Source organism: Eleginops maclovinus, chromosome 8 (genome assembly GCF_036324505.1).
Source record: "Eleginops maclovinus isolate JMC-PN-2008 ecotype Puerto Natales chromosome 8, JC_Emac_rtc_rv5, whole genome shotgun sequence".
Taxonomy (NCBI): Eukaryota; Metazoa; Chordata; class Actinopteri; order Perciformes; family Eleginopidae; genus Eleginops; species Eleginops maclovinus.
The window spans coordinates 4638262-4662811 of NC_086356.1; the positions used below are offsets into that span (position 1 = coordinate 4638262).

Genomic DNA, 24550 nt, shown 5'->3' on the forward strand with positions numbered 1-24550 from the left:
AGTACCCTTTATGTGATAACTTACAGGGATCCATTGTGCATCCTAAGCAGTGTCATAAACATCCTGAGGGCGCACACTCATGCAAAGACGTCCCTGATTGTCAAGCGCTCAGCAGGAGAAGACGCTGCCTCATCACGGTCCGCGACGCTACAGCTTCTTAACCGGCAGCAGAATGTCTTTACCGTCTGCGTCCGTGCGCTGCTTTTCATCTGGCTACTGTGACTTTGATGGATGGCTTGTATCGCTCCTAGGCTTCTTTAATCATTACACCACCGAGATGTCACTTCCTCGCCCTTCAGTCTTTGGGAAAATAAAAGCTTGGCTGTGTAAATGTTACCACTGTGCTTTTTCGGCGCTTTTGACGGGAAGCCTCATAAAAAGCTTTGTTGTTTAATGTTAGCATGTGTAAGAACAGAAATGTATTCAATCAGGGTCAACATGCAAGTTAATGTAAATGCCTTTTATGTTTGTAAGTGTGGATGGCTTTTATCCAACTAACAATAAGTGCAATACAGAGATACAAGCTCAGAACAGAAAAAACATGCAGGTAAATTAGCTTCAAACAAGCAAAACCACTGTAAGTGCTGGTGCATTAGTTTCAAATAGGCTAAACCCTTTAAGTGCTACAATTTTACTTAGTGTTAGATTTAAAGGCAGAAGTGAAACAGGCTGCGACAGACCATATGTGACTCTCTGTTGTTCTGATGTCAATGGGTAATCGTTCCACCATTTTGAAGCCCGGTTAGGCATGTTGTTGTAGAGAGTAACCTGGGTCCAACTTGTAGTGAGGGAGTAGCGAGCTGATTGGTTGATACGTAGGGAAGTGCACCTGCTGGAGTGTATACATTGACCATGTCCTTGATCTAGAAGGACTGGATCCATTTATAGCACGGTGGGAAGTACCAGTGTCTTGAAGCTGATTCAGGCAGCCAGTGAAGGGAGCAGAGGAGCGGTGTGGTGTTGGAGAACTTGTAGGTATGGAGACGGTCAGTCGAGCTGCTGCATTCTGAATAAGCTGCAGATGTCAGGTTTTGAAGTGAGACCAGTCAGGAGTAGTTGCAGTTGTCAAGACGTAAGAAGACAAGAGCCTGGACCAAAACCTGCCTCACCTTCTGGGTCAGTAGGGGACGTATCCACGGGATGTTGTAGAGGGTGTATATGCAGGAGCTGGTTGTAGCAGTGAAGGACAGCAGTGAATGACAGGTCGTCTAGTGTCACACCCAGATCTTGGCAATCTGGGTTGAAAAACAACAGACGTGCCGACAAGTTCTTTAAGAAGTCCTTCAATGTGACCCACAAGGCATACACACTGCTTAATGATGTGGTTTCCTTCAAATGGGTCCGAGCTATCTAATCCTAATGTGTCCGGGGTGCATTCACAACTATTCTTAGAGCTGTCAACATGCGACTCTTGGTAATGTTAGCTCTGAACACGACCTCAGAAAGACTTTGTCTGGTGGCTAACATTCCCCAAACTGCACCTTAGCCCACTCACCACAATATAACAGAAGAGAAAGGTCAGTCCTGCCTAGTGCCCTTCTGATGACATCTGACTGGTCCGGTTTAATTTAATCAAAGCCGAGGGGAAAAGGTTATGCCTCCTTCAATGTCAAAACAGAGGCAACTAAACACTGTTGAAATTCAATAAGACATTATTTTGCTTTTGAACCTAAACACTGTAGGCTTACCAACCACACCTATAGACGGTGTATACACATGGACCTTATTTAACCGAACAAAGAGAGTGCCAAGCACGTAGATGGATTAAGGCCAACTTTTTTCAATTTGCACAGAGGTGATTTTTCCATCCTCTGATGATAAAGCAATCCTGCTGAAAGAGCACAAAACAAATCAGGACAAAGAGGGCATTCTTGGCGAACAACAAGGCTGATGTGTGTGTCTGTGTTTCTCTCTCTAACCAGAATACATAGCCTTAGCCATCTAGACAATGAAGAAGCGTTATTGCAACATCATTTTAACAGTGAGACCTGAAAAATCTTAACATCTCCACTGGTGTTTTGATTGTTTGTCTTCTTTTTTTTAAACAAATGAATATGTTAAATATGGACACAAGCAATTGTTTAAGCAGAGAGACCTCAATGAGCACAACGTAGATGTAATGCTGCATTATAATGCTCCATTACAGAGTTGTGCAACTAAATGCAGTTATAGTCTCATTCTGCCACGTAGAAAAATAACTAAAGCGTTTGTTTTTTTTGTGATTGAGGTCAGGAATCTGCCTTTTATTCCGGTGGTACCACAGTCTGCACTCCTGTATATATCTTGCAGGGTGAACAAGCTGTGGCTGGGGTTATTGTCCTGAGGGCTCACGTTATTTGCCAGCAGGGCAAAGCACCCTGGAGATTCAAACCCTGGACCTTTGTAAGCCCAGAGAGGGTGAACGCACCACAATGGAGACTTGGTTATTCACAAACGTTCTCACAACTTGGCAAGACATCCTATATGCAATGCTGGGTCTATACAATATCCACATGATCGATCAAAAGAATTGTAAAAGATGTGCTTACGGTACCAGTTATGTTACATTTTGTCTATATACCCATTCAGAACATGATAAATATTACCCAAGGAATGTCTCGTAACAGTTTAGCATATGAATGAAGACTTTAGTCACACGCCTCATACATTAAAAACCCACAATACACTAATGCGTGGAGCTCCTCAGGGTCTGCTTTCAGGTCCTGGGTTTTTCTATTGTGTTATTTATTTTGGCTTTATGCAGCCTCTCCACTGTTCCACTACCAATAACACAATATACAAACATTACTTCAAAAATGAGGAAAATTTTGGGGCCTTGTTCATATTTGTTCATACAAAATGAGGGCGGACATTGATTAATACAACTGAGGTATTCATAATGAAACAAGATTTAAGAATCATCCTTGATCAAACTCGATGCTGACCACCCTCTGATGTTTAAGAAAGCAGTTCCCTTAAGTCAAACATCATTTCCGAACAGACAGCACAGTATTCTGCTGAAAAGATCCGGGAAGATTCAGTCGATTGACTTTACTTCCAGTTCATAGAAAAGATAAAAGGGTATCAAATAAAATCTAAAATAGCTACTTCTGGGCTGTTGAAGTGGCTCTTACGCAGTCGCTTTATAATTAACCTCGATCCTTTTGTTGCTTTGATTCCTTTCCTTTGACATATCTTTACTGCCAGTTTTCAATGTGAGTGTTTTAATGAAGCAGAAATCTAATAAAAGTAATATTAACAAGACATTCCTCCATAAGTGTCTAAGACATGACACTGCAGGTCCTTTCTGGATAATCTGTGGCATCCACATACACTTTCCAGCCAGAAAATGTGCCTGATCTGCACAATAATAGTTAAATCAATCTTAAAAATACAGGGAAGAATGTCTTTATTATCCCTCTCTAAGGAAATAGTTAAGTGGAAATTCTTATAAAAATACACCCAACATTTTGAAGGACAGCAACGGCATGAGAAAGGACATTGTTTGAAGAGAGTTGTATTTTTAATGGGAGGTTCAGGCACAGCAAGTAACAATACAGATCATTAAAACTGATTAAATGTGGTGATTATCTTCAGTACCTCAGTGTACACTTTTGAATCTCTCACATTACCCTCATCAAAAGAAGTTTCCATTGACAATTTGAGACCTTTAAGAGCGACTGATAAAGTAACTATGCTATCCAGTTATTTGGATTCTTTGAAGTAGCTGTGTCTGACCTTGTGCCATTGCCTTAGCTGGTGTGCGTTCTCAGATCCCTTAGCGGTGAAACGTGTTTGATAGTTAACCCCAGCACTTATGGGCCTAGATTATATGTTCCCACATAGATAGAATCGGAGGATGAAACCCTCTTTATTGTCACATACATGCACACAGCAGAGCACACACAGTGAAATTGGTGTTCTGCATTTAACCCATCCTAGTACTAGGAGCAGTGGGCAGCTATCGTGCAGCGCCCCGTACATGAAACTGCACAAACTGTGCTTTCTTTTCTTATTTTCAGCCGTTTTGTCACATTTACCCCTGTAGTTTCTCATTTTGAGCTTACTCGCTTGACTCTTTTGTCAAACGTATTGAAGTTAATGTACAAACAAGTGACTACAATGTGAAACTGGCCTGCAGGTTTTGAACAAATGTCCATTATCTCTTCCAGCACAGAAAAAGACGAGGCAGTTCTCTCAGAACTGCACTTGCTTCTCGTGATGTACTTTGAATAGTAATATTACTACATTTAATTTGTATAGTGCTTTTAGAGGTACTCAAAGGCACTTCACTTTAAATGGTAATCAGGAGAGCAACAAAAACAATGAAAAGGAAAGGGCGGGCTAATGGATTCTTTATTTTAAATTGTACACACACGAGACTGCTTTAAATGCAGATAATGAAAAATTCAGAAATGGAGCACTGATTAAAAGCAGATAGAGAGGGATGGGTTTTGAGTGAGGTTGTAAAAGAAGAGAGTGAGGGAGAGATGTTTGAGGGTAATACTAAAGCAGTGTGGAAGAGGATAATGGTGATCCTCTTCCATATTCTAGTTGATTACAAACATAATTAGTTTTTACACTTTTACTTTTTGTATGTAGCACTCAAACGACTTCTGGGAGGGTTCATTAGCGAGGTTGACACGTCGTCATGACCAAGTCCAAAACTGACTGAATTTAAAAATGTTTCTTTATTTTTTTCAGCCTTGGGCTAAAATATTAAACACAAACAGTAGAGTAGCCTGCCTGTTCGGAATCTGTTTATAACTGTCAGGTGGAAGAGAGGGCAAATTCCATCCTGTGTGACAGCACCCATCCTCGTCATCGGGAGTGATTACATGACCGGGTGCATTGATTACTTCTGTATCTCCGTCCTCTCTGACCTGAAGCCACATATCTTCCTTTTTTCTGTATGAAAGTAAAGGTTGCTGCTGCTTTTGATCCTGATTAAAATTGTGTGCTGGTCATTCTTTTATTTATTGGGAAACACGGAGTAGTTATCATTCCATAGCTGTTCCCAATGCCTGTCCATTGATGCAGCACAGTGCTGAGTGTTTGTTATTCTGACCAAAGTTTCCATGTTTGTTTCTGTCACACTCCCTTTTGCAAATCCAATTTCCCTTCAGGGCCAAATAAAGTTGAAATCTGAAGTGAGCAGAAGAGAAAACAAAAATAAAAATATGCTTAGAGCATTAAACTGAGGAGGAAAAATAACATGGCAGGATGTGTTAGAAATCACACATCTAATGGATTAAGATAAGGATGCCTTTATTGGACAGCTTCACAACCAAAGAAGAGGAAAGGGATTTATGTTTTCAACACTTTGCTGCTGCTGTTGAAGGAAACATCAAAACAGAAGCTAACAGCAGAGACAGAGATGTTGAAATCCGGAGGAACAAGCAGCACTATCCCTGTAAAACATTCAGTGTGTCAGTATTTTCCAGGCCTTTTTGGCTTTCATAACAACATTTTTTTTTTTTCAAATCTACAGCATTAGTCATTCAAGCAGATCAGGGACAAATTAGTCTCAAAAAGTTTAACTTCCAAGTCTAAAATGACCCAGATATTCCACATCCATTGTGCCAATACACCAAAGCACTTTTGTTTCCTAACAGCCACTTCGTTTTGCTTGCTTTATTCACAAAAACGGAGGAGGAAAATAACCCCGGATTGAGCTATCAGAACATTTAAGAACTTTTGGATCGAAGGGCAGTTAAGTGATAGTATTGCGTAATTGATTTAGCTCAGATTGTCCCCTTAATTACAGGTGTCTTTTTGAAGAAGTCTCCTGACCGTTGTGGAAATTGTATATCACGGTTTGATCATTATATTAAATTCCCTTCAAAGATCTCTGCTGTTCCTTGGAGCTTGGAATGAAAGTATGCTGCATGCTGACTCTGTTGCGCTTTACCCATCAGTCTCAGCAGAAATTAACTATGCATTACTTTGCGCACGAATCAATAAAGAGTTCATTGGAAACTCAATGAAGGGAAACTTTTCCGGTTTGAAAGTGATATTGTGTTCATTATAAGTCACATTATTGTCTGTCACACTTCTATCTATCACACAGGTACACGCACTGTAGAATATGTGCTCTGTGAAGTGGAAACAGGCTCCACATTAGACTATTTCGGGCTGCACAGCTGGAAAGCACTTAAAAGGCAAAGCAAGCCATTTATTTCTACTTATTATACACTGCCTGCCCACACCAGTAGATAAACCCCGCTGTGCTGGAAGATAAGAGAAGGCCGTTCCTTGTTTCCTGCTTTAATAAACACAAGATTTGAATGCAAAAGCTCCGACGGCGGACCACACTGAAAACTGAAAAGTGGGATTGCTACCCAGAGGCTCATTGATCAAAGTCTGGCCCGTTGACAGGCACCTGGGCTTCCTCATTTCCCTAACTCTCAGGGGAACGCTGAGGAGTAAATAACAACTGCTGCTCTTCACACAAAACCATGCCTGTTGGCCCACTCTCTGTTCTCCCCCCCCCCCCCCCCCCCCACCCATTCTACTCTAAATTTAGCCGTTTAAAGCATTTTATTCTTTCTTTGTTTTTTTCTTGATTGTTTGCACTTAGCCCAAAATATGTCTAACCCAGTGAAGCAGATTTATTGTTGTGGGATTTTGTTTGATTATGTTTCTTAGTTTTTAAAAACAACAAACAAAGAAGCAAAGGGTAAGAGAAAACCACTTAAAAGGGGAAGTAAAAAGAAATGATCGCCCAATCAGAAAACAACCCGGGTAAAAGCTTCACGCTGTTCACAGCCTATGTTTTATCATCATAGAATAACGATCACGCTGCTTTGCTCGGTCAAACTACGGGTTTTGAAGGATTTCAGCACAGTAAATGCCTTTTGTTTTCACTACAACTCTTAACGCCTCAGAAGGGGGAAAACTGAAGTAGATCAAAAGTAACATTGTAAAAGGATTGGGGTTTTGACAGGTTGAGTTCTGGACGACACTTTATTCATACCAAAGGGAAAATTCAGCTTTCCACTCTGTTATTGTCTACATTGCATGCTCTGGACATACACAGGTGAGTCTGAATACAGATATGCATTTTCCGTTCCGTCCAGCCTTTTGGTTTTTATGCAACGTCACTGGACTTCCTCCTTTGCACCGCAGCTAGAGGTCAGTGCTCGTGTTCCCACTGGTGAGCAACCCTGTGAATAGATACACACATTCTGCACAAACATTCTGAAAACCACTGTTAGAAGCCATTTCATTTGCCGATATGACTCGAAAGCAGTTGTTCAAAAAGTATTTTTAGACGCTCGTGTTCTGAGCACTAGAGTAAGTGAGCACCGATGATGAGGGTCTCATTAGCCAGTCTCGCCTTCACTGTCCTCCCGAAGAACTACACAGTCATAGTCGTTCAATCATTGTCTTTCTCACACCCAGAGCAAAGACATAAGGAGGAGGACTCCTATAATCCCCTTTAATGACACTGCTTGTTGCCAGAAGCAGATAAAGGGTAAAAAAATGATCAACATTCCACTTTTTATAGATGCATTTAATATAAACGTTTCATTGCTATGTTGATAACAACAGGGAATCTCTGTAAAACATTTACCCTCTTTTATATTCTGTGAACTGCACACTCACCTGCTCTGAGTGATATGGATGCACACCCTGACGTTCTGTCACATTAGGAGTCGGGCTAAGGGAGCGAGTGTGGATACATCCCATCTGTTTCTCTGTGATGTGGCTCCTGCAGGCTTCTCTCTCCGTCGCCCCACTGAGCCAAATGCTAGTAATTGTGTCATATCTGTTGGCACAGACTACAAAGTCACCGCTCTGTCGTACAAATGGAACAGAGACAAATAGGGAATGCCCTTTGGATATTGAGATGTTACGTTTTATAAAGGCAAACCGCACATTTTCTTTGCGAGTGACTGTCGGTACTGCTGTGATAGTTATATTTCCCAACCGAACGCCACTATACACACACAAGTCACACAGCAATGTCCAAAAACACAGATGGAACAAATATTTACTTGGATTCATTCTTCCCGTTTTTGGTGTTTTGGGACGGGGCACATCGATAAAACACAAGTTTATGTTCATATTGAAGCAAACATTTATTTGAACTCTGTACACGACTATGTCAGTGAAAGCAGTTCAAGTGCTTTTTATTTCAACCTCTTTCCCGAAACCTTTAAAGCTAGTGGGTTCATTTCATTGAATCCAAGATTTCCTTAAAAAGACATATGCTCATTTTCAGGATCCTCTACTGTCACTTGTTTACATGCTTAATGTTCATATGTTTTCACCCTCTGTCTGAAACCAGAACCCAGTCTGCTGTGATTGGTTAACCCCTTAGAGAAGTCCCGCCCCTTTGCCCTCTCGTACAATATGTTAGATCGCTAACCAATGGAAGCGCGAGTGTTAGATACTGATGTCACTATATGACTGAAGTAAACAAAGGAGTCCAATTGGTGTTGAAGAGAAACTCCCTCTGGAGAGAACTTTGAGATGTTAGTCTTTGCAGACCATTTACATGCACTAAAACCTATATTACGAGAAAGGGAATACCTCAAAATGCATAATTGGGCCCCTTTTTGAAACGTAAATCTTGGTGTTATTGCTCTACTCATCACACAATGCTAAGGGCAGTAAAATATCAAGTATGGACTAAAAGCTGGCTCTGAACACTTGGGTCCAGTACAAGCACCATGAGGGACAATGCAGTGGTGTGCATAATGAGTTACCATTGCATTTCATGCAGCACTCATGCTTTGTCATGCAGGTTCACTCACATTCACTCGTGCATTACTTAATTGAAATGGTAGGAATATATAACATTCAAAATGGACTACTTCTTAAGCATAAAACTCTACAACTTGTCATGGCTTCTGTATTGTTACATTCTGAAAGGCTTTTTCTTCAGAGCTCCGCCACAAAGACAGAAACACACAGAGCAGTACATCCATGTGGAAGTCCGTCACTTGTAGCTGATTCAGAAAATGTATTGTCATGGCCTTAATTAACCTCAACAGATGTTACCCGACAGTGTGGCGATGATTCATTAGGATCGACCCTGATAAACTCCGCTGTGTTTTGACTCGCCCTCACAGGGAGAGATGTTCTCCGTACAGAAGTTTGTCAGATTGAGCAGCGAGCGTGACTGAAGAGAGCGTTCAGAAGCACCGAGCGTAACGGATCACTGTCATGCTGACGCTCCTTTTGTGGAGAGTACATATGAAACAAAATAGGGTGCATCAGTAAGGAAACTATTGATATGGTGTCTTCTGCAAATCCAAGTACAAGTTATGGAGATATGGCAGTGAATAGGTGAAAGGAATACCCTGATGTTGGGGCTATAGGAAAGATCTGAACATCACCAAAGCCATAAGAAGTGTTCCTCTTTGGATCTTCAATATGTGTGTTGAATTTGGTGGTAATCCATCTATTAGTTGTCAAGATGTTTCCCTCAAAACCACATATGTCAACCTTTTATACATTGTCTTTTTTTTTGCCAATCCTTCCAATTATTGAGGAACGTCAGCCTGATGAAAGACAGATCATCCCTCGCCTGACTGCACATGTCTGGGTAAATGTTTACTAGACATATTATAAGAGCGGTTTCGACCAAGATAAGATCTTTAAATGTTGTGAATGAATCCCCAGGGGCAATAATCATAAAGATCATTATTGGCTCGTAATGGGTGATGACCGCTGCCCATTAGTGCATATCTGGGGAAAAACCACTCAACGATAAAGGTTAATTCCCCAGTTTAACAGACATTACGTGGAATGCAATAATTTTGGTCTGTAAATCTTTTGAGTCATTTATCAAGTCGGAGAGTTAATGATTCCTGTCGTCATTATAGCAAAAGGAACCTTGATCAGGTCACCTCCATATTATCCAACTTATTACAAGGCTGACTGAATAAATCGTATAAAATATTGATTCAAATGTGATTTTATTGCTTTAAATATTGTATTGTTTCCTTTAAGAATAGTTTGTGTTACTCCTAAGATCCTCTTTAAATGACGGCAACACTGGTCAAAGTTTTCAGCCTATAACCGTCCATGTTTCATTTTCCATTCACCATTCTTTAAAGTTTAAACAATGCCAGAGCCCATACCGTGTTCCTGTTGCTGTTTACTTCCTGTCTATCTCCTGTTGTGATTTCTCTGGCCTTTAGCTCTCTGTGTTTTCTTGTTATTGTTCTATTTTTCTCCGTACTGGGGACACTTAAGCTGTCACATTTCTAGTGGTGTGCTCTCCGCAATTCTAGTGTTGAAAAAGTATTCCGTGGTCTGATGGAGAAAAGCTAAGGTGTTGTTGTTTTTTTACCACAGATTATTTTAAATCAACATCCTGCTATTGAAAAAGATCAGAAAGCTTTATGTCCAAATGGTCCAATCAATATTGAGTATTCAACTGAACAGTGTAATAACAATTACCTCCTGCTGTAAACATAACTCAATATGATATGTGTGTCTTTCTGTATGCATGATAACAGAACGACTATTGCAATGGCTCACCAGTGTTTAAGAACAGATGCTATCCAAACACCTGTTCCTTATGTGCTCTGAAAGCAGCTCCACAGACTCCAGCTTATCTGATGGAGATATCCTGCTGCCAGCATGTGTTGCTTGTTAAAACGTAACAAAATAAAGACAGCAGAAAGACTTCCTGCTGTTTCTGATACACTCTTCACACTGATCTGTGCTTTGGGCCTCAGTGATGCAGTTTAACTCATCAGTGCGGGTCCGATGGATTATCTGATGCAGTTTGGATGTGTGTTGTATCAGTAGTATGCTCAGGCAGGATGAGTCAGGCTTATACGCTCAGATTTCACTCTTCTCGCTGCTCTGCACTTCTCTGCTGTCAGAGAACATGTTCTCCTGCTCCACAGAGGAGTCGTTCTGAAGCTCAGCAGCTGTGCAGAGTCTTTCTAAGATATAGAAAGCTTTGTTTCTATTTATCTGAAGACTTAACCTTTTCAAAGTTTAAAGCTGACATGTCTTTCCATGCATCATGATTGAAATATTTCATGGAAGAGTAACATATTATTGCAAACAGACAATGCCTTGTTACCATGATCTGCCTATTGAATTGTGTTTGAAAAGTGTGCTGACCTTTTGAGCAAAGCAACATAGCCTCTAGATCGTGGCTGTTGTCGGTGCACAGGAAAACAATCCATACCAGCTTCCTTTCTTATGCACTCTGCTTCATGAAGATGAACTGAACCTCTCCTGTTCAGATGTAGCAACATACGGTATGATACAGTATGTGTTTAGGAGTTTTAGAGAAAGCAGGGGGCTGGGGAGTCAGCCAAGGAAAGCACAGGTTTAGGAAGGAGAGTTTGAGGAAAATAGCGAGGAGGTGGGGGAATGAGGTGTGAGAAGGGCAGGAAAGAGGCTAGAGAAGTGAAATTAAACAGGAAGGGAACATTATTGAAAAGTAGACTGCTAAAGTAATAAAATAAATGACTTGTTAAAAGCTGTAATGAGCGAAACAATGAAAGGTAAGGAAGCTAATGGGTCTAATTAAAGTTTAATTATTTCCAGTGAAGGTCTCACAGTAAGGATGAATGTGTTGTCTGGACTTTGGCACACTTGATGTGCCGGTCCATTTTCATTTCGGAGGGAGGGACGACTCATCTGCTGACCTTAATTTATAACGAATTATGCCCATTTAAGAAGACATAGGTAAAAGCCGTTAGAAGGAGTCGATATTTAATCTCTCTGCTGTTCCCTTCCTTCTGCCAAGGGAGAGAGGAGGAAATGTCAGGAGAGCTGAGGTGGGAGCGGCAGAGATTACAGTCAAAGCAGCTTCATTTTTTTCTGGAAAGCAACATGTCATGGACTATTGAGCAGCTATAAATGCAGATGTGATGGAGATATAATCACTGGAGCCACATCCACAGCTGGTAAGGGACACAATTATGATGTATTTAGTGCCATGTGAGCGTCCTTGAGCGTAGACCCGCAGTGCAAAAGACACATAGAAGTCAATGGCTTTATCAGAATCAGAATACTTTATTTATACCAAATCCTGTGGAAATCCAATCCCTGTCAGCTCAAACGTTTGTCTTGTTGCAGCCATATTACATACTTTCTTTTGCATTCCTGGATTTTTTTTCTAAATGATCACCTTTTACAAAAATGTCTGGCTTTTGTTTTTAAATCTCCAACTATTTTTTCGTTATACTAACTCCTTCATGTGGCCCTTATCATCTTCTTTAAAAACTACTGGTTTAAATATCCGAAAATTATCACTTTTTTCCTAAAAGATCAGACTTTTTTTTACACATTTCTGGATTTGTTTCTAAATGTAGACTTTTAAAACTTTTTTTTCAAACCTATCACTTTTTTACTTTTAGTTTGCTAAATTGTGTGAGGACTAAAACTGGCCTAATTCTACACACGGTTTTAACCAGATACACATAATATCTAGACATATCTACAAGACAGCTCGAGTCCGACCAACAGGACACCCAAACACACTCCGAGAAAGATCTGGCCGGAGAGGAAAGAAACCATTTGAGTGAAAGAAGTGCCAAAAGAGCAGATAAAACAGCTTCCCTGTATCTCTATGGATCAGTAGCTGCCACCACTATCTCCCCAGTGTGTCCGCCACCATGCAGCCCTGAGCTGTGTGACCCAGACTGTTCATCACACAGATCTGATAATGTCAGTAAGATCCTCCACTATAGTCCTGACCAAACGACTGAATAGGAGCACAATCTTCCCTCAGTTCTGTAGAACACACATAGGGAGTGATTCAGTACTGTAGATGTGAAAATGCCCTTGTGTTTGAGTCTGTATTCCAAAACTCTACAGTCCCTCATATATTTAAAGAGCATCAGACTTTGTTAAAACACAAATATGTGTTAATGTACCCACATGAGATCACAAGTCAACTCTTAAAAGCAGAAAGAGAAAAGGAAGGAGCCAGAAAAGGTTTTTGGAGTGCACTTATCCTGAGCACAAGGAGACAGGGGATATAGATCATCACTTACCACTTGCCAAGCAATGCACTTAAATTTGCATTAGAGTCGGTCTTCAAACGGAGAGGACTGTCTTCCTTTAAGGATTATTAGTAAAGCAGCATAGCGGCGAAGATGAATGATAGTAATTCTTTCTGTAGCTTAATCTTTTTACTGCCCGTTTGTTAGTCAGTTTATTAGTGTTTTTATTGAGAGCCTATAATCTCCCGTCTGATTAATGTGTTGCATTGACTTGGAAAGCTGGCATTGCTCAAGTGGCATAATCCAGACAAATTCAGGTAGAGCGGCTGTGTAAAAGTTTATAGCTGAGCTCATCTCGCTCTGCAATCGCCCCCCTGTGATGAATGAACGGGGCCTTTTTTTAATGTGGATGTTACTTTCGTTTTAGTCTGAAATGAGTCAGCACTCGGAGACACTGAAAGGTTGAATGTGAACTAACTTGCTGAGTATGCAAAGAGTTTATCCAATGTGATCACAAGGGATTCTAGCAGATGTTGAGGTCTCACCGTCGCTGTGCCTTTGGATGAGGAGAACAAAGAAAGGCAGGGGTTGACACATTTTCATTTTCATTTGCCATCAAACAATGGACCGTGGCGTCATACTGCTTTCGATTTCAGATGAAGTTTGCAGCAAATTATAATTAATCTGCTAACTTTCTTGCTTTGAAATGATATGAAATCCAAATAAAAAAATGTGTGTTTACTTTAAGTCATGTTTATGGAGCATTTAGATTTTGTGCAGACGTGAAAAGGACTTTATTACGCGGCATCCGTGTTTCTATTTACATTTTCTGCTGATATTATTCTTATTTAAAGCTTAAAATCCCCACACAAACAATGTATTAGTCGATTCCTCATTACTCTTTCTAATTTCCTAACTTGTCTTTTGCCTTAAATCCATCTGCTTTTATAGAAAAGCGTCTTTAAAATTGGGATGCTTCATAAAACACCATGGCACTGTTGTGTAGAATTGCATTTGCAGGGCCTATTTCAAGCTTGGAAGAATGAGGCAGTGAGAGGTATTTGGGATTAAGTGAAAATATACACTTATTGCAGCTTTTAAAATCCTTTACAATGGACGAGTAAGATGCCACCACCCCATAGATTGACTTTCAATCCACAGAAACTTTTTTTATACACACACCTCCCTCCCTCTCCTGGTCCCGGGGAATCCTCAGTGTCAGGCGGCTGTGTGTTTGTTTGAGGAATCATTGTGGACGTATAATCTTCATAATTGGGATCATAATTGGGAGACAATAATTGGAAGTTAATGTGTGTGTGGGGCTTTTCACTGCACACGCAGCCTTGCTTACAGTTCTAATCATATTTTGTCAGTGCCATTGTTTGTCGTTTAATTACCCTGACTGCGGCGGCGCCTCTGGTGTGGCGCAGAGATTGATCACAGAAATTGAAGTGCTTGTGACTCATGACAGGGCCCATCTTCTCTCAAAGTGAAGTATATTACGGGGGGCATGGAATATTAGGACACTGCTAAATGAGATAAAGTGAGATGACGCAGCCAAAAAAGTAGAAGCCTTCAGATGTCTAATTGTATAGAGGTCTATGTGAAAATGACCCCACTTTTCACTTGATTTATTTCCAGAGTAAACATTGTCTTAATGACTTTATCGTCTCCATTGCTAGTATCTAGTCTTTTTCATTACATGGGGATGTTCCGTTATTAAATCAGCGTCCCATTTTAAGTAAGCAACAAGCAGTGTATGTTTTAGGGTGTTGCTTCCAATCAGGATAGAGGCGCAGTAGTTTATATCCAGCTCCACCTTCTTTCCTAGAACCTTTCAGTTGTATTTCCATAAAGAAGATTGCATCGGCCATTATTGTCTTGTTGGTAACCATCGATTTGCAAAATATGCCGTAAAACAATCACACAAACCTGACACCCTAACCTTAATCAATGGAGGTCAATGCCATGAGTTTCGCAAAATCGAAGGCTACCATCAAGACATGGCCCCCACAGTGTCATTTAAAGGCTACAAAATGATAGTCCATAATAAACCAATAGGGGACGTCATGGTGGTCTACGGAGAGGAGAGGAAAGACGTTAGTGTCAGCTTTATGGCGGCGGGATATAGCACGGCACAGTGACTCAACTTTCATCCTGCAGAGCTGCAGCTGTGTGTGGGCGTAGATCACTATGAGTTTGCTAGTGTTTGTGTTCCATAATACAGGCAGAGTTTTCTTGTTGTTCTGCGAATATATCAAAGAGAAAAAAAACACAAACAATTGAGTCCCGAACGTTGTTAATTTTCTGAAATATCGATTGTCCCGTCCTGAGCCATTAGAATAATAAAGACATCCAGAGGAGGAATGCTACAATATATCGGCATCCTCTAACTCGTTCCTCTGTAATTAACAGTGTGGTTTTTGAATGAGACACACTGGGTCATAAAACTCAATCAGCATGTAATTAGAGTCAGAATTAAAGTTCCTAATCATTTGCCAGATACAACAGGTGCAAATAATCTGACTTGATTAACTGCGGCTCACACACAGCAGTGCTAAGGCAAATTACAGGACTGATACAGAATAACCTGGACCTCCAATAGAAAGCATGTCACTAGTATATCATATATATCGTGGGTTCTCCTTCTTCTTCTACCATAGCCATGCCTTCACTCTCCTAAAAAGCTAATAATAAATATGGAAAAGTGGCATTTGTATGTATTTTTTCATTGCAGTATGCCCAGTTTGTTTGCTGGTCACATGTCTTAATGCGTATCACACCACTCCCTATCACCATGGCACTGTATTTGTCTTTTTCACAGCAGACCTTTTGACCTACCATGGTAAGAGAAGCACTTGACCATGCTCACTTCAAGTGTTCCTGTAAACCGTGACATTGAGCCAGCGTAAACAATAGCAACACACTGTGTGCCTTTCCTTAATGAGACGTGTCAACACGTGTCCTGTCATCTTTGATGGGTTAGCAGCATTAAAGCTTCCTAAGGGGACAGGGAGTTAATGGGAAACGGTATTAAGAGCCTTGTAGGGTAAGTCTCTGCAAGTCGAGAGGCTTCTCTGGCTTTATACCCTGGGCTTTGACTGGATTATTAGACTAGTGGTATATCCAGCATTGTCTCAATTTTTACTTACGGTGATGGTCGTTTTGTGGGGTTATTTACAGATTTGGAGCAGGTTGTCTTCTATAGTATTTCGCAGCTTAGTGTATAATGAGCGATACATTCCTACACATGCCTGCGTAGAGAGAGACTGGTATATCATTCCCCTTCTCTCGCCTCTGTGGTGCCATCAGTGTGTCATAAAGACGGGACACCTTGGCTCTGGGGGGCGCTTGTTTCTGTAATGGCTGTCAGGCCCAGTGCACTCTGTCCACTTTAGGAGCTGAAAGGCTTCTTAAAGCTTCACAGAGACTGCTATGTTGTCCTGGTCCCCCGTACTTTTCATATGTTATTGCCCCTGGATCTTCCTAAACCCCTCACATAGCTTTTTCCAGGGACGCTACCTGGATGAAAGTTGTTACTGTACTGTACGCTGTAAAACCTCGACATAAAACACGACACCTACACAGTGTTGTTTCCATCACTGCCACCACGTTTTTTACAGCAGCTTTCCAGTCGGAGAGTTCTGTTTTGGCAGATTGTATTTCTAATTTTATAGCTGACATTTCACTTTCAAGCACTGCCCCGAATCTGATCCTTGAAAATAGCCATAAAATCTGCCTGCAGCTATAACAGCAGCTCCTACCTAATGGCCATGACTTCAGTCGGGCATCGAGGCGCTAGAGTGGGGTCACCTGAGTCTCTCCAGGACACAGTCCGAGACAATGTGGCTGTTGCAGTAATTGCCTTGCAACCTTTAGCATATCTACCTACCGTATGTTGTCTTCCATTTGGCTATTTTGCAAGTTGTGTTTGAAAATTCAACGTTTTTTATTGTCCAGTATGTCCTACGCAAAGTTGTTGTAAATGAAAATCAGAAGTCTGAGGCTCCTCCAGAAGAGCAATATACTAAAGACATAAAAAGACAAATAGTGCGAGTGTGAAAGTGAAATGCAGAGATAAGTAAACTATGTTCTATATTTTTATGATAATACTATACGCTTTGTACAATTTTGAAAGCAGGATCTGTGCCCAAAGGATTTTCCTCCACCTCTGGAAAACAACAGTCTATAAGTCCCTACTACTACACTTTTCGAGCTGAGGGTCAATAAAGGGACCTATATATTAAACGGGGAATGATATGGGACACAGCTAAGGTTTTATATATGCTGACTCACTGCCACAACGTCATGGCTGAATGGGACTGGGACACTATCTTCCCAGTGACAGAGGTATGAACAGAAAGAAGTGAAATAACGCCATGTGTGCTTTGAAGCTGCGTCGATTCCAAGTGGAACTGAGGTAAACCCGGGCTGATCTCTGGGGTCTGTACACTGTATAAAGTCTCTGAGAGGCATATTATTGAGACTTGTTCATGCCTTTTTGTTATACAAACAGCTGAAAGAAAAACACTTGTAATCTGTGTTCAAATTTCTGTTCTCCTGAGGCCTCAGTTAAACCCGAATGAGAAATGTTTGCCGTGGCAGCAGAGGTGGACGGGGTTAAATTGATTGCATCTCGAAATTCAGTTTTGATTATGTTTCCCTTTTGCATTTGTAATGAAACGGCCCTCATACATATTAAAAACGGCGCCATTAAAGGATCTGATAAAGGTGGAGGTTTAGTGGAGGAGGTCCTCGGATGTGCTGCAGTGCATTAGCTGTGACATACGGTGTGTCGGGTCGTCTCCTGCTGTCGGAAAAAACGCCAGAGAAACTGAAACGTAAGAGATTCTGAACGTCTTTAATCTCCAGTTTGCACTGGCTGCTGCTTCCAGTTAGTCATTGGAAATGATCGTGAGGTGCGGTTGGCTGACCAGAGTAAAGTGGGAATAGAACAAAGGGACAGAAAGTTACATTTGGAGACTTTCTTTAAATGCTAAACACTACATCAAGTGTAAATGCCAGACAAAGTAATTTGCAAGACCAGCGACTCTGTGCCGGGTTGTAAAGGGGGAGTGTTGAGAGTGTCCACTGTGACTAATTCATTAGAGTTATGGTGACGGCTAAAGTTAATAGAGTCAGTGTGAAGCACTAAGCATCTAAACTACCTGCCATTATTTCTTTACATTTGGGGGACAAGGGACTATTTGTTACCACAGTGTGTGCACAGGGACTGAGGTTGGAATCAAGCTCTCTCTTAGTTGGCACTCTGTGTTTACCGTAATTGGAATCATGATGTCTGATTAGCCATTTTTGTTAAAGTCCATGTTTGCCAGGTGTATGTCCTTAGTGTTTGAAATGCATAGTAGTGTTGAGGCAATGGTAGCTTTCTATATGCTATCGCTTCTGTTTTCATCCCTCCAGCATTAGAATTATCATAGTTTTGTGCCATTGTACATAGAGCCGTTATAAAACAGTGTAACCTAGACAAATCATAAAGACGTTATATATCCCTGTAGATTTTAGACTATGTCACATCTTCATGACTCTAAGGGCAAACTGAATGCCTTATCAAATGCATTCAAACGCATTCAAACTTGATCTGACATTTCCATCGTATAGAGCTTTAAAATGATATATGATATTAATAACAACACTTAGATTTTCTTATAAGTGTACAATAGTCTTGAATTTCTGCTGTGTGTCTCTGTATTATAGGGCAGTTGCAAATTGCTTTTGAAGCAGCAGATTAACAAAATAGTACATAAACTAAAAAAGGTTCAGTATAAATGGGTTCTCTGTCATTTGTCCATTGTTTTACAACAGATAAATGACAGGAAGTTAGTAGTAAAATGATAAACTGAGTATACATAAATAAATGTAAAGACATATATTCTTTAAAACTCCACATTTATTTAAGTTCGTCCTCCATGTACTTACCCCATTGTTGTTTCAACTGAATAACAATGGGATGAACAAGTACCTAGAGGCAGTCCAGAACCTCAAATTCATGTCCATTCTCTGTTTCCATTGTTGAGTTGACCTCTAAGGACCTGTTTAATCATGTATCATCCTTTTAATGTATTTGTAATTTTTCTCTGTCAGGTGCACATAATAAGTCATGCTGATTGACAGCTGTGGGATGAAACCAAGGGAGGCCTTCGCACAGATCAAGTATGTAGGAAAAGTGCAGTTTAAAATGGAGAAGGTGCTCCGCCTCATTGAGCACAGACGGGGTCCCTGCTACACCTCAGAGGATTTGACCTTGAGGTTGTAGCTCCAAAAAATCAGCTCATTATCAGAGACAGGAGGGACAGTCCAAGGTGGTGTTTAGTATGGACATCATTATCCACTCCCTGCCGCTGCCTTCAGGTTCGGCTCCTAGGTAGAATGTGAAATGTTCATATGAAAGCCATTTCTATTGCGTATTAAACAGTGCCGGTCTTGAACCTGTCAGTGAGCGGAGGACACTTTATTCCATGTGTAATTATTTCTGTAAGCTGTCCAACCTGAGAGCCAACGCTTTCCACCATACAACCTAATTATCTCATTCTAATCCATCCAACATGTTACACTCCTCCACCACCTCCATCTGCTCTCTCTGTCCTCTGACCTTGAACCTATGCATGCGGCAGTCTCTGCACGGACCACTTTGCTCAGCCCCCCCTACCATGCCTACGTGTTCCCTCCCTTCCCTGCAGGTCGGAGATCAGATCTTGGAGGTGAACGGGCGCAGCTTCCTGAGCATCCCGCACGACGAGGCCGTCAGGGTCCTGAAGTCGTCACGGCACCTGATGATGACGGTGAAGGACGTGGGACGCTTGCCGCACGCCAGGACGGTGGTGGGGGAGACCAAGTGGATCGCCAGCTCGCAGATCGGAGAGTGCTCGGCCAACAGCAGCATGGCAGGGTGAGTGGTCACAAAACAATCCGAGCCATAAACTGTTAGAAAATATGAACCTGGTCGCTGTGACATCACACATAGGGTTCTGAAGAGTTCTGTGAAGTGGAGGGCTAACTGTGTGTTTACATGTTTGTACTTCTGTACCTGCATGTGCTGTTTTGAGTGCATCAGTGCATCCCAATGTAAAGTATGGCAAAATACAGTGTGTGAGTATGGTACGCTGGATACTTCCAGGCTCCCCAGAAGACTGCCGGCCATTGAAGCAAATGTTGTTTGTATTGGACACACACACACACACACACACACACACACACACACACACACACACTGCTGTCAGTCCATGACGTCATTAGCCCAAAAATACATTGGGATCCCCTAATATTGGGAGAGAGGTCTGTAAATCTGTGTATAATTATTTCAGGCTAAATATTTGTTATTGGGTTAATGATTTGCAAACTAGAGAGATAACTTGCTAGCTAGCAAGCTGAGGGAGCGTTCACTGTGTACTAAGTAAATTATCGAAATTGAGATGCAGCGTAACTCTTTTTCTGATATCATTTTGGGTGGCACTAAGACATGCTACGTTACCGAGACAGAATGGCTTAAACAGCACCAAGCTGTCACTCAAAGCAGCAATGCAAGCCTTAATATAACTCACATTAATAGTAACAGTTATATCATAGTTCACCCAACGTACAGATGCCATGAGGGAAACCCTGCAGCATTTGTCGATGAGTATGGTAGTATTCTAAAACATCAATGTAACTATTAATAGGGCTTTTTCAACATTGATTTGTCAGCATGCCTGCAGCAGCTCCACAGCACGCCTGAGGTAGCTGGGGATGTTCTCCACATAAACCAAATGCAAACACATCATCAAAAGAACATCGACTTTAATTAAATCATTCTAATATTCTCCAAGCCCTTGTGCAAATGACACAGACATTGAAATTCAATAGCAGGATCCAGGAAGAGAAGAACTACCATATTATTAACACCAAAGAGTAGCAATATTTTTCTGTGCCCAATACTTTGATGAAATCCCAGAAGATTTAAGACATTATTATAACTTCCTTTCTTGATCCAAAGTAGGTCTGAATGTGATCAGGCGTCTGTCTCTGTTGGCAGGAATGGTATTCACTCCTTTTTTGTGGGAAATAAAAAATGCAATATGCAGCTCTGTTGGATATTGTCCAAAGCTCCTCTCAAAAAGCCACACCTGAGCAGCTCATCTGCAGCTCCTGACCTGGAATGAATGTGAGCCCCAACAGTCAAATGAAAGTCTGATGTAAATGCCAGACTCATTTCCTCATCAACTCAATCACACACTACCCGGGAGCCCGACAACTCAGAACTTTGAATGCCTCTCTGATTCTCCAAAATAAACAGAGCTCAAAAAGGTATTAAACTTTAACACTGATAACGCAGTGAACCCCCTCCCTGTGTACCCCCCCGGTACCAGTGCTGCACACTGCTTGATTTACTAGCGTATGTTTTACATGAAGACTACCAATTATGTGACGGTACAAAGAGCGCAGCCAGGAAGGAGCAATTAAAAATTCACTATGCTGAGAGTAAATGGCATGGTTGGTCCCAAAAGTCAAGCTGGCTAATTGAATTTGAATCCTGTAACGGGTCTGTGCCTTAGCAGGTGGGCCTGCAGTCTTTCTCTTCCCCCCGTTTATTATATGTTCTTGATAACGTCGTGCTCCGAGGGCAGCACTTTGAGTTTCCGTGTTAACCACTGGATTCAAAGCCTGTTGCTGCGTGGGCACTTTAGGATGTAAAGACATCTAGTCGAGTCGGAGAGAGCGTGTTGTTGTGAGTTTGTGACATGCATTTTGATCTAAAAAGCCAGAGGGGGAGACATGGACAGAAACATTTGCAGTAGTTTCCGCCACATCATAAGAAAACATCAAAGCCATGACGTGGATTTAACATCTGTGGAACTACACATTTATCAGCCTGCGATGAACGAGAACTATATTCATGAAGATGAAAACCCGTCAGTTTAGATATTGCTTATCTTTTTTATCGTACTGTACCCGCACATGTGTGAGTGTGTTTGAGAGGACAGGGAGATACAGTATTCTGATATAAGTTTCCTCAGTTTTATGATTTGTGTCTATCTATATCTAACTTCAATCAAAGAAAATGACACCTGACTCGAAGGGAACATCTCATGGGTCGAATGAAAGTCATAAATAAAAAGAAAGTCATCAGAAGGTAGTCTATAAGAGCGTAGCTGCAGTTTGGACTCCAGTCATGTCTGATAGTATTACAATGACTCATCCATTATTGAATTTAGATGATTGAATTACTTTTCCATCGAACTATATTGACAATTCCCTATCTGTCCTCATATCCTGATCATTACCTCGTAATGAACACACCTGTGGCAGTGCTTCCAGATGTCTTTCTGTGTCTGATGGGTGGGTTCAGACATGAGACAACTATGTTTGAGGATTTATTATAAGGAAGGCCGTACATTTAATTGAAGGGCGAGTGATACGGCTGCGAGGAAATGTGGTCGTCTTTCAACCAGACCGGAATGGGTTCGATCCCAGCCTGTGCGGTCGTCATGTCACTGTATCCTTGGGCCAGATGCTTAACCCTGAGTTACTCCCGTTGGCATGGCTGTCAAAAAAAATGGATATGTGTGAATGTTAGCTTCCCCAGAGCAAGTGGTTCTGCTCTGCATGAATGAGGTGTGAATGGGTGAATGACTCGTAATATGTAAAGGGCTTTGATGGGTGGGAAAGACCTGATGAAGCACTATTTAAGTGCAGTGCATTTATCATAATGTCCAGAGCCACCAAAGGGACATGAAGGAGAAAATTCAAAAGTACAAAAAATGTGTTATTTTCAAACAACAGGAACCTAAAGTGTGCGGCTCCCTGAATGATTTCCATGGGTTTTCCTCTATCGATGTGAATACAGTGTGTGTGTGTGTGGGGGGGGGGGGGGTGTGTGTGTGTGGGGGGGTGTGTCTGTGTTTGTGTTTGTACTGTACTGTCCCTCAGTGATTAATTTGTCCTCATATGTTTGTCCGCAGCTTCTCGGTGGACAAAGGAGCCTCGGCAGCCGGAAAGGTATGATTCACAGGAAGTGATTTTTCCCTTTGTGTGTGTACACTGAACAGTCTGTGTGTTTCTCTCAGGACATGACAATCTTATCTGCCTGTCCGTCCGTCAGTTAACTCCACCACTGGATCAGAAATTGAATTGAAGCGTGACAGAAGGTCAGCGGTGTCACCGATCACAGTAAATAGCAGATCTCGCCCTTCACCTGTCGGACACATTTTAAAGTCTTGGCTAATAAAAGCTCACAGATCTTTACAGTATCACACATCATGAGCACTTTATCTTCCTTTTAGTTTATGTTTCTGCAGAATTCAGACACTCATTCAACCAATCAAAACTGATAAAATAATACAAATTTGAGCAGAACTCATTTTTGACTTATTTTATATCTATATGGACATCTTAGTGTGGACAATGGGGACAGAAAAGTCATTTTAAGTCATTTATCCAGCAATAAGGATAACATTTTTCCAAAACAGGGTTATTTTTCTTGGTTTAAATTCCTGTAAATTCAGATGAATTAGGTTTTTGATTGTCGGTGGGAAACTACAAGGAATTTGAAGTCAACACCTCAGACTATAAGATCGTTTGAAGGTTTAAAATAATTAACTAAACAAGCTTTTAATAAAAATAGTGAGAAAATGTATTAAAAATACAATTATTGACTTTAATCTGGTATAAACGCGGACATGCTGCAGGGTGTTTTGGGTCGGGATATTTGGGGTGTTTTGACCTGAGAGCAGATCAGTCCAGAAGTGGGCCAAACAAACCTCTTTGAGTTCAACATCCATCTTGTATCTTCAGCACAGTATCGAGTTTTAGTCTTTAGGGATCGACCCCTCAAACATGGTCCAACCAGGTACTAATAGACTCAGCAAATCCTCGTACTACGCAACAGTATCCTGACATTGTGACACTGCTCCTAAACTCACTCAGCATCCACTACGCCTCCAACTGACTTCAGTGTGACTTTGGGGTCCAGGAGTAAGAGGAGAGTTAAAGGAGACAGAAGCTGACGACAGAGGGAGAAAGCAGGAGAGGGAGAGCTCACTTTTCATTGTGGCGATCTGATGGACAGTCTTCTCCTGACAGTGAGAAGGACATGTAATGTGGAAACACTAGGGCAGAGGGAGAATTTTGAAGGTATTTTGAAAGTAAGATAAAGCAAATTCAAACCAACTTGGGTACAAAGAGGGTTTAAAAGTTATTCATAGACCCTTGCAAAACACATCAATGTGCTTTTTTCAGATGATTGTATAAGAGCCACTGCTATCTTATCAGCATTAAAGCCTCCAATTTATGCAGGCTGCCGAATCCACTCAGGAAAACCAACACATCTTTATACACTTAACACTTAGACCGTTTGTTTGTCATTCACTCACCCTGTGTTTCCTTGAATTGTTGAAAAACACTTTGTATTACTCTCATGCCTCTACGGTGAACAAAGAAAAGCTGAAGAGGCCAGACTCACAAGGACGAGTAGCAAGCCTGCTCCAATTTGAGGAATTTTAAGTGTTTGAGATTGTGAGGTTTTAATAAACAACCATGAGTTGGGGAAGTAGTGAGCCAATGAATGGATAAAAGAGGCGTTGATTGGATTGTGAGAGTTTGTGAATGGGACTGTCTTTATTAGAATTATAATGCAGAGGCATTCA

General features: G+C 41.2%; 1 protein-coding gene across 1 annotated transcript in view; it reads left to right on the forward strand.

Annotated features, from left to right (window-relative positions):
* The window catches only part of whrna (whirlin a), a 129788-nt gene that overhangs the window by 74440 nt on the left and 30798 nt on the right, over positions 1-24550 (forward strand). The window contains exons 4-5 of the mRNA XM_063889815.1: positions 19544-19818; positions 22868-22904. Coding sequence (XP_063745885.1) covers positions 19544-19818; positions 22868-22904 — 312 coding nt within the window. The remainder of the gene's footprint in view (positions 1-19543; positions 19819-22867; positions 22905-24550) is intronic.